The sequence below is a fragment of the Danio rerio genome, chromosome 10, assembly GCF_049306965.1.
Source record: "Danio rerio strain Tuebingen ecotype United States chromosome 10, GRCz12tu, whole genome shotgun sequence".
Taxonomy (NCBI): Eukaryota; Metazoa; Chordata; class Actinopteri; order Cypriniformes; family Danionidae; genus Danio; species Danio rerio.
The window spans coordinates 37,981,746-37,992,500 of NC_133185.1; the positions used below are offsets into that span (position 1 = coordinate 37,981,746).

At 36.3% G+C, this 10,755-nt stretch overlaps 1 protein-coding gene across 11 annotated transcripts in view; it reads right to left on the minus strand.

Annotated features, from left to right (window-relative positions):
* Positions 1–10,755, minus strand: part of cux1a (cut-like homeobox 1a) — a 254,392-nt gene that overhangs the window by 79,905 nt on the left and 163,732 nt on the right. For all 11 annotated transcript variants that reach the window (XR_012386449.1, XM_021479404.3, XM_021479403.3 and 8 more), the window contains exons 9-10: positions 4,139–4,187; positions 996–1,100 (exon numbers count right to left, since the gene is read on the minus strand). Coding sequence is in view for 10 of the 11 variants with exons in the window: in XM_021479404.3 (XP_021335079.2) it covers positions 996–1,100; positions 4,139–4,187 (154 nt within the window). In the remaining variant the exon portion in view is untranslated. The remainder of the gene's footprint in view (positions 1–995; positions 1,101–4,138; positions 4,188–10,755) is intronic.

Sequence of the window (10,755 nt, forward strand, 5' to 3'; positions counted from 1 at the left end):
GCCTAATTACCCTAACCTGCCTAGTTACCTTAATTGACCTAGTTGAGCCTTTAAATGTCACTTTAGCTGTACAGAAGTGTCGTGAAAAAATATCTAGTCAAATATTATGTACTGTCATCATGGTAAAGAGAAAATAAATCCATTATTAGAGATGAGTTATCAAAACTATTATGTTTAGAAATGTGTTGAAAAAAAATCTGCTCGCCGTTAAACAGAAATTGGGAAAATAAACAAGCGGTCTAATAATTCAGGGGGGCTAATAATTCTGACTTCAACTGTACATATAAACAGATTGAAATAAATATAATGCTTATATACTTTTAATTTATTCATTATTTTAGGTAATTTAACAACTTTTAAATTATGAGCTTACAAGACAGGCTGATTATAGAACAGATTATTTATTAAGTTAAATGAAGTTATTTGTTTAATCTTTTTTAAAGCATAAAAAAAATCTCAATCAAACTATTAATAAACTACAAAAGTTAGTTTCTTGATACCAAAACATTGCTAAACTTATTACAATTTTATAAGATTTTTGGCAGTCAAACAAAATCAGACATGACCCACAATTCAATATTATTACAGCCTAAATTAATAATTAAATTATATAAAGATGACTTAAAAAAATCTGTTTATAATAATATTCAGAATAACTAAATTAATTTACCAAAACAAACAGCTCCGTTTTTATTAAATTTTACATGTTTTTTGCCAATAAACTCTTTAATAAACAGGATTTATGAAACTCAACATTTCTATCCATGTTTGCAAATTAACTCTTCAATTACACTATTAACAAACACTAAGATTAAATCTAGTCATAATACAGAGCATTTTATATATATTTACCCCGCTTTTCATAATGCACTAAAAACTATTTGATAATCCATTATACTGTATGATTATGCCTCATAGACAGTGTTACAGCACAGCCATTCTCTTTTCTATCCTTTCTCTACAGCACAAGCACTATCTCTCTTTCTCTCTCTCACCATTTCCGGAGCGTTCTGGATCTGATTGGATGATTGCAGGGTCTTTCCAGCAGAAGTGAGCTGCTCCCTCAGGGTCCCGGCCTCCCTCTCTGCCGTCTCGGCCCTCTGTAGGCCACGAACAGCAGAACAAATGGGTTAAAAATGGCCAGAGTGAAAGATACATAACTGTAATATCAACCGACGTTTGTGAATAGTGAAGACCGAGAGCCAAAAGATCACAGGCCTGTGTTTTTTTTTTAGGGTTGTGCTGAAAAATGTTAACTGAACTCACATGGGTCCTGCTTGGCTGAGCGCTCCAGTGTTCAAGCTAAAGTGTGTCAAGGTATGTACGCCTGGTTAACTCGCCGAATATGCAGAGTTGGTTTTAAAATCAAGAGTGGGGTGTTAATTTATTTGTTGACCTAGAACTGATGCCTGACCTAAAGACAAATGTCTGGATTCACCAACAATGAGGCTTCAGAAATGAAATATATTGTGGAAAAACCTGCTTAAAGCGTTCAACCTTTAGCTGCACCGAATCTAACACCGCCATCTTTATGCATTTATGGAAATCGCGAGCGTAATTATGCTAATTTATTCTAAACGTCTACGTAACAAGTCTTACCAAATGTTCTTTTTTCTGTTGATTGGAATAATAATGCTAATGAAAACAATGATTATAAACTTTTTTTTACTCGGGTGTTTGTTTAGTGCTCGCCCTACATTTTCAGAAACAGAAAACTTGGTTTTGCATTTTAAGATGTGTTTACAAACACGTACATTCAGAGAATTGAGTATGGTGGAAACAAATGAGATATTAATATATAAGATAATTATTTTAATATGTAATCTAATATGTTAATACAAACTAATACATATAATCTAATACATTAATACAATAATATAATAATAAATTCTATTTATATATATATATATATATATATATATATATATATATATATATATATATATATATATATATATATATACACACATGTACAGTCCTCAGCATATACAGTGACTCAAAGCGCTTCACTTTTTCCACATTTTATATTACAGCCTTATTCCAAAATGGATTAAATTCCTTTATTTCCTCAAATTTCCACACACAATACCCCATAATGACAATGTGAAAAAAGTTTTTATGAAATTAAAGCCTTTGCTCAATACTTTGTTAATGGGCCTTTGGCAGCAATTACAGCCTTAAGTCTTTTTAAATATGATGCCACAAGCTTGGCACACCTGTCTTTGGCAATTTTTGTCCATTCCTTTTTGCAGTATCTCTCAAGCTCTATCAGGTAGGATGGGAATCAAAGGTATACAGCCATTTTCAGATCTCTCCAGAGATGTTTAATAGGATTAAGGTCTGGGCTCTGGCTAGGCCACTCAAGGACATTCATCAATTTGTTGTGAAGCCACTCCAATGATATTTTGGCGGTGTGCTTTGGGTCATTGTCCAGCTGGAAGATGCACCGGTCGCCCCAGTCTGAGGTCAAGAGCACTCTGAAGCAGGTTTTCATTCAGGATGTCTCTGTACATTGCTGCATTCATCTTTCCCTCTATCCTGACTAGTCTTCCAGTTCCTGCGGCTGAAAAACATCCCCACAGCATAATGCTGCCACCACCATGCTTCACTGTAGGGATGGTATTAGCCTGTTGATGAGCCTGATTTTCTCCAAGCATAATGCCCAGCATTCACTCTAAAGAGTTCAATCTTAGTCTCATCAGTCCAGAGAATTTTGTTTCAGATGCCTTTTGGAAAACTCCAGGTGGGCTGCTATGTGCCCTTTACTAAGCAGTGGCTTCCGTTTGGCCACTCTACCATAGAGGCCTGATTGATAGATTGCTGCACAGATGGTTGTCCTTCTGTAAGGTTCTTCTCTCTCCACAGAAGAATGCTGGAGCTCAGACAGAGTTGCCATCCGGTTATTGATCACCTCCCTGACTAAGGCCCTTCTACCCCGATCACTCAGCTTAGATGGCCGGCCAGCTCTAGAAAGAGTCCTGGTGGTTCAAACATCTTCAACTAACGGATGATGGAGGCCACTGTGCTCATTGGAACTTTCAGAGCAGCAGAAATTTTTCTGTAACCTTCCCTAGTCTTGTGCCTCAAGACAACCCTTTCTCAGAGGTCTACAGACAATTCCTTTGTCTTCATGCTTGGTTTGTGCTTTGACATGCACTGTCAACCCTGGGACCTTTTATAGACAGGTGTATGCCTTTTCAAATCATGTCCAATTAACTGAATTTACCACAGGTGAACTTCAATTAAGCTTCTGAAACATCTCAAGAATGATCAGTGGAAACAGAAAGTACCTGAGCTCAATTTAGAGCTTCACAGCAAAGGCTGTGAATACTTATGTACATGTGATTTTAAAGCTTTTTATTTTAAATAAATTTGCAACAATTTCAAAAAATCTTTTTTCACATTGTCATTATGGGATATTGTGTGTGGAATTCTGAGAAAATAAATTCATTAATCCATTTTGGAATAAGGCTGATGTGTTTTGTGTTCGTGTTTTATTTGGGTTTTTATTGTCTAAAAAAAGACTAAACTTGCGTATTTATTTCAGATTTTTTATTTAATTTAATAATTAATTGGAGAAAAAGACAACTAGTCATTATTATCTCATCTAAAGTTAAAGCATTAATATTGTGTTGCCTAAAAATGTATACAGTATAAACAATTAAATCTAGAAAACAAGCTTTTCAAAACTTAAAAATGCTCTAAATGACAACATATTTTATTTTATTAATTTAGAATAAATGTCATCAGTAGTTATACACTAACGGATCTACATGCATTTTTATAAAAAGGTATATTTATATAAATGCAAGAGATTCTTTAAATTGCATCACATAAAAGATGTAAAAACATCCATTTAGATTTAGCCGCTGGGGCTCAGAGCTCAAAAAAGTGCAAGGGAATGATGGATTTCTTCCAAAAGGAAAGCAGATGGGGAGAATTAGGATATGTGGAACTTGAATAAATGTGACTCCAAAGTTGTGCGCGCTAATAAAAGAAATGTGCAAACTAGCACTGCAACTTCTGTACAGTCCATCAGCTCACAGATATTAATAATAAAAACAAGCTGTTATTGTGTCTCAGATTTGCATACAATAGAAATACGAGTGGCTTTTCCATGAGGAATATGGTCTTTTACCTGATTGGCTCTTTCCAAGTCTGTCATCACCGCTTCAATCTCATTGGCCCTGTTAAAAAAAGAAAGGGAAAAAAAAAAGACGGCGCGCATTACAGCAGGGAAATGGTGCTGCAGGTTTGTTGCAGTGAAACACAATGATGCAACCAAACGCAATGCAACAAAATGGGTCACGTAAAGAGCGGGACCAGGTGGAACAGAAGACCTCACATCAACATAAAACGGGTAATCAGCATCTTGCCTCACTTCTGGGCCGCTTGCGTGTGTGAATATGCAATTACGAGACGTGTTCGTGAGAGCATTCATCATGAAAGCATCTGGGTATGTGTGTGTTGTTGTGTAGAGATCAGCCGTTGCGCTTGGACTTCCATAACCCCGTCATGCATGTGAACACTTGCACACTCGCCCGCATGAACACACACACACACACACACTAACGCGCGCACGCAGGGCCATTAAGCCCTCTCGATTTCACAGTAATCCGCTGGACTGTGAGCTGTGTAGCCCAGCAGTGGGTTCACGGCTCAGCCACATGGACGAGCCCAGGTTAAAACAGAGGGATTACACTAATATAGGCCTCAGACTCCTTTTAATGCACACTAATCTGATATAATATTCTCAATTCTGCTAGCGCGCAGCTCAGCCCAGCAAATGGCATGGCTTAGGTGTGTAAACACAACTGCTTTCAATAAAGGTTAACAGGACTGTACGTCCCCATTACACGTTCACCTCAAATGAGCGTAGTCTGGTCAGTCAAATCCCGCTTTCAAACATTGATCCTTGAGTCTGGAAAAATGACAAATGTTGGGCGCTTGCTAATGCTCGCGTGAGCTTAAATGGAGTTTTATTAATATGACAATGGAGAAAAGGGCTGGAAGTGATTGGGAAAACACTTCTGCGAGAACATTGCGATCTAAATCCACAGTCTGAGGCATTAAGGTTTGGCTGGTTAGCATCATGCAGCAACTGCTGCTATTATCTTTCAACAGATGTTTTGCCACTACATAGCTTAGATATGCTAACTGTTAAGTTACAGCTTTTGTACTGTTATTTTACACTCAATGTGTTCTTGTATGCTAATGTTTTGTAGCATGTAAGCTATCTAAAATATAGAGCTTTAATATTTTGTAGCATACATGCTAATCGTTTGGCTGCAACTCAAACAACTGTTTTCCTTAAATTTGTTGCACAAGATTAACCAAATTTCAAACACATTTAGTAAAAGGTTAGCCTCCTAATTGGTTTCCAATTTATATGTTTTTTTACGACAATCTTCACCAAACTCAAAACATCTTGTGCTACAATGGGCCAACTGCTAGCCTACAATCCTGTGTACTCATAAATCTATGTTTTAGCATGCATGCTAATAACTTGGTTACATCTCCATCTGTTTAGTTTGATTTTGTACCACAATATCAACCAAATTCTGAGAATTTGCCAGCTTGAGTGCTAAGCTACAGCTCCGATAAAACTGTTTTTGTCTGATTTTGTGCCATTATTAAAAAAAAAACTCATTGTTTTTTAACACTGATGTTTTGTAGCATGTGTGCGAAGCAATTTTTGTTTTGATAATGTAGCATCTTAACCAAACTCAAAACATTCACTAGTGCTCTAATGTTTTGTAGCAAACATGCTAATCACTATACCGCAGCTCCAACAAAAGATTTGCTTCATTTTGTACCACAAGCGTAATCAAATTTCAAGCAATCATTCATGATAAAATCTTACACGCTACGTCATATTTTGTAACTAGCTAGCCTACATTTACCAATGGTTTCCAATTTTGTACCACAATCTTAATTAAACGTTAAACATTTACACACACATGTACAACATGCTGGTTTGATTTTGCAAAACTATCTTAACCAAGACTTTTTTTTAATGAGCTAAATCGGTTTTGTTTGTTCGGTTTTGCTGTGCACCTAAGCAAGGCCGCGGCATTGGAGTGTGAAGTGTCCAACAATCCAAATTTTTTGTAGTGGACTATTTATACCACAAAAAGGCGTAGAATAGTGCATAGGTATGTGATTTGGGACACACCTAATGTCTAATTTAAAATCTACTTTTCTAATATTATGTAGTATACATGCTAAACACGTGGCTACAACTAAAAAAAAAAGTTTTGCTTTAATTTATACCACAAGTTTAATAAAATTTCCAAACATCTTGTTGTACAATCTGTTAAAGGCTAGGCTACTAATTGGTTTCTTACTTTAAAAATAACCAATTTATTATGATTTGTTTCACGATAATCATCACCAAATTCACAATATCTTGTGCTAAAATGTACCAACTGCTAGGCTACAGCTCCATCTGGTTTAATTTTGAAAAAGTATCTTAACCAAACCCAGTCTACACATGAGTCAATGCTTTTAGCCTGCATGCTAACAACTGGGTTACACCTCTAATAAATCTGTTTTGTTTGGTTTCGTTCCACAACATGTTGTAGAATTTGTAGCTTAAGTGCTAAGTTACGAGTCCAATAAACATTTATTCTGATTTTACAACAATATTAAAAAAAAAAAAAAAAACTGTTCTTGAATGCTAATGTTTTGTAGCATGTGTGCTAAGATATAGATACAACATATTAATTTTTTAAATTGTCGCAACCCAACTAAACTTAAAACGTTCTCTAGTATTTTGTAGCAAACATCTTGTCATAACGTCTTGTCTCATATTTTGTAACTTGCTAGCCTACATTTATCAATGGTTTCCATTTTTTCTATGACTTGGTACCACAATCCTAGCTAAACTCAAAACATTTACAAACACCCACACACACACACGCGCATGCACACACACGATATAAAGTGCTGGTTTGGGTTCGCAAAACTATCTTAACCAAACTTAATGTTTTCAAGAGCTAACGTTTTTAGCATGCATGCTAACCACTTGGTTACAACTCCAACAAACGGTTGTGTTTGATTTTTTGACCACCATCTTAACCAAATTCAAAAGCATTCATACATGACAACACATTATAGCATTTTTGGCAAAATGCTAGGCTAAAACTTCATAATGTCTTCACCAAACTTATGTACACATGTGGTTTTGTCACCACATGTTAACCACTTAACTATACATTCAACAGATCCTATTTTGCTTTGCTATTGTCAGCCAATACTGACACAATATTGTGTTGTGCGCTAACTTCCAGGCTTCTACTCCCTAAATCATTCTTGTTTGATTCTGCACTATTTTAATCAAAGTCAAAGTGTTCACACTTGATTTAGCAAGTATGTGTTCAGCCTGATCTAAAAAAAACGACAAAAACTCAACCAACACATAATCTTGCAGCGAGTGAAACTTGTTAGCCCACATACTGAGCCCTTAATCTGATAAAAGCACTTGCATTATTTCTGTCGCCCACTGTACTCTCTCCTCTCGAACGGTTCTCCCATTGACATTTCTGACCATGTGACTGCAAACTGAGAGGAGTCAAGCGCAGCTGAAATTAATTCAACAGCCAAGCTTAATTAGAGGCGATTTTGTTTAATGATTCAGATGAGCTTAACTCAGCTTTGTGCGCACTTTTAAAGCGCGTGACTCCAGCGTCTCATGGATGATGCCGCGTTGGATTTTCATTGTGGCTGAAAGTTAAGAGCGCTGTGAAAAAAACGAACGTCATTATTGAAACATAATTATTCACTCCAATAACATGATGGCTCTCTAACGTCTACGTGAAACCCAATTCGCAACCCATTTTACTTTTGTAATGTGACATTTCACAGCGAAACAGGATATTTAGCAAGAAAAAAAAAAGTAGGACGGGACTTGATGTTATCCACTGGGAATTAATTGGATTTTGAAAAATGGGCATCACACACACCAGAGCTAAAAACAATGCCCAAACAGCTATTAAAATAGCCTGCGATATTTTATATGGAATAATGTGCGCAGATGAACTCCTCAGGATAAGAAAAGGAGCATTCACTGAAACTTAATATGGTCAGTATGAATTTAAAAATGAAAGTACTCAATATAATGGGTGTAGATGTTTATGATTAAATACATAGGCCTAGCTAGCTTTTTTCAGTCAGATCTGAGTTAAATATAAATCATTAAATAACCTTAGATCAGCACAGATTTGGGAATTATGGAATATAATGCTCCTTTAAACCAAAAGACTGCAGATCAGAGGTTTATTTTATGCATTAACAGTGTCATGATCTCGTCATGGCACAGAATACAAAAAACACAATCCCTCTTAAATACAGTGTAAAGAAGCACTCATTCTTTCCCTCAATCACACACACACACACACACACACACACACACAATTGCGAACCTGCATAACCTAATCTCCTCTCATTTCTGCTCTCGTCAGCTCATGTTCACTCCCTCTTTACGGGCCCCACTGTAAAAACACATTAAACGTCGACCTTAAAGGGGCCATATTCGACGCTTTCATAGTATTTTATTACTTTTCCTTGAATCCACTTACGTTAGTCAAGGTTTCATGCTCAGAAAACAATCATAATTTAGTGTCACACCCTCTCTCTGACCTTTAAATTCAAACAAGCTGTTTATGCTACTGTATGTTTAAGAATTCTACATGCAAATTGATTCTTTTGTGATTGGTTGACCTTCGTAGCTTATCTAGATGTTTCCAGTAGTCTGGGGAGAGAGTTTGGTGTGAATCAACAACATATATTCGACTCTCTTTTAAGGCAAGACACTGCAGGAGAATGGATTTTATTATATAACGTATTAATAAAGTAACTTAAAAGAATATAATAATTGAAATTATAGAATATTTTAAAATAATTTATCATCATATTTCCCCAGTTGATTAAATAAATGATTTTATTATTATTTATGTGCTATATACTTTATATATTTTCTAAAATGCAAAAGGGTCATTATTTCTTTAAATATGCACAAATTTGAAGTCAGGTTGAAATGTCTTTTTTGACAGATGTTTTTAAGAGTTATTTTATCTCTAACCACTCCATAATTCATGAAATATTGGGAATAGACACACAAATAAATACTTTGTTTTCCCTATTTTTTTTTTGAGAATAAAATAATGTAAACAATACATTTCATTCTATCCTTTATAACAAACAACAACAGTCCATTTCTCAATGTATGTTTTTTTAACATTGTATTATGGCTGAATAATCAAACTGTATTTTTATGTTATTTGAGATCACAATCTCAATGTGTTTTTTTTACCTGGTTAAATAAAGAAACGCATACACCTCCCATAGCCACTTTATTAAGTAAACCTTACTAGTACCGGGTTGGACCACCTTTTGCCTTCAGAACTGCCTTAATCCTTTGTGGCATAGATTCAACAAGGTACTGGAAATATTGGGTCCATATTGTCATGATAGCATCACAAAGCTGCTGCAGATATATCGGCTGCACATCCATGATGTGTATCTCCTGTTCCACCACATCCCAAAGGTGCTTTATTGGATTGAGATCTGGTGATTGTGGAGGCCATTTGAGTACAGTGAACTCATTGTCATGTTCAAGAAACCAGTCTGAGATGATTTACAGTTTATGAGATGGAGCGTTATCCTGCAGCCATCAGAAGATGGGAACACTGTGCTCATAAAGAGACGGACAAGGCATTGACAAGGCAGTGCGAATTGTAGCCTCTGTTTCCTGTTCTTAGCTGACAGAAGCGACACCTGGTGTGGTCTTCTGCTGCTGTAGCCCATCCACCTCAAGGTTACACGTGTTTCGGACGTGATGCTCCCCTGCATACCTCGGTTGTATCAAGTCGTTATTTGAGTTACTGTTGCCTTTCCATCAGCTCAAACCAGTCTGGCCATTCTCCTCTGATCTGTGGAATCAACAAGGTATTTGTACCCACAGAACTGCCGCTCACTGAATAATTTCTCTTTTTCAGACCATTCTCTATAAATCCTAGAGATGGTTGTGTGTGAAAATCCCAGTAGATTAGCAGTTTCTGAAATACTCAGACCAGCCCATCTGGCACCAACAACCATGCCACTTTCAGTCACTTAAATCCCCTTTCTTCCCCATTCTGATGCTCAGTTTGAACAGCAGCAGATCATCTTGACCATGTCTACATGCCTAAATGCTGAGTTAGAGCCATGTGATTGGCTGATTATGAATTTGCGTTAACGAGCAGCTGGATAGGTGTACCTAGTTAAGTGGCCAGGGAGAGTATATGTATATAATCATGCAAATTATGAATGTGAAAACCTTCAGAATAAATATACAGTGTGAATAAAACTGTGATGTTTGGTGTCAATAAGTGTTGCTGAGGTGAAGAATTGTTAAAAAACTCATGTTGAGAAGACCGCCTTTTAATATCGACATTCACAAATTGATCAAGTATGAAGTATATTTAGGATGTTTCCTTTATATTAGACTAAAACCAAAACGCTTTATGAAAACAAAAAAGTCCCAAATCTCAAAATTGACAAGTTCATGAGTTTTGTCTTGAAAAAATAAAAAGCTTTCCATGACACGTCCGAATTACAGATGAAAAGATGCTAACTCCCATCAGAGTTCGACCTCCAAATGCGGTATGTTCTTCATCACCCCGAGCCGGATGCCAAAGGTTATCTACAGGACCATTAATCCGGATTATTCCATACGAACGTGCTACAATGTGGGAAAGTCCGAAGAAAAACCCG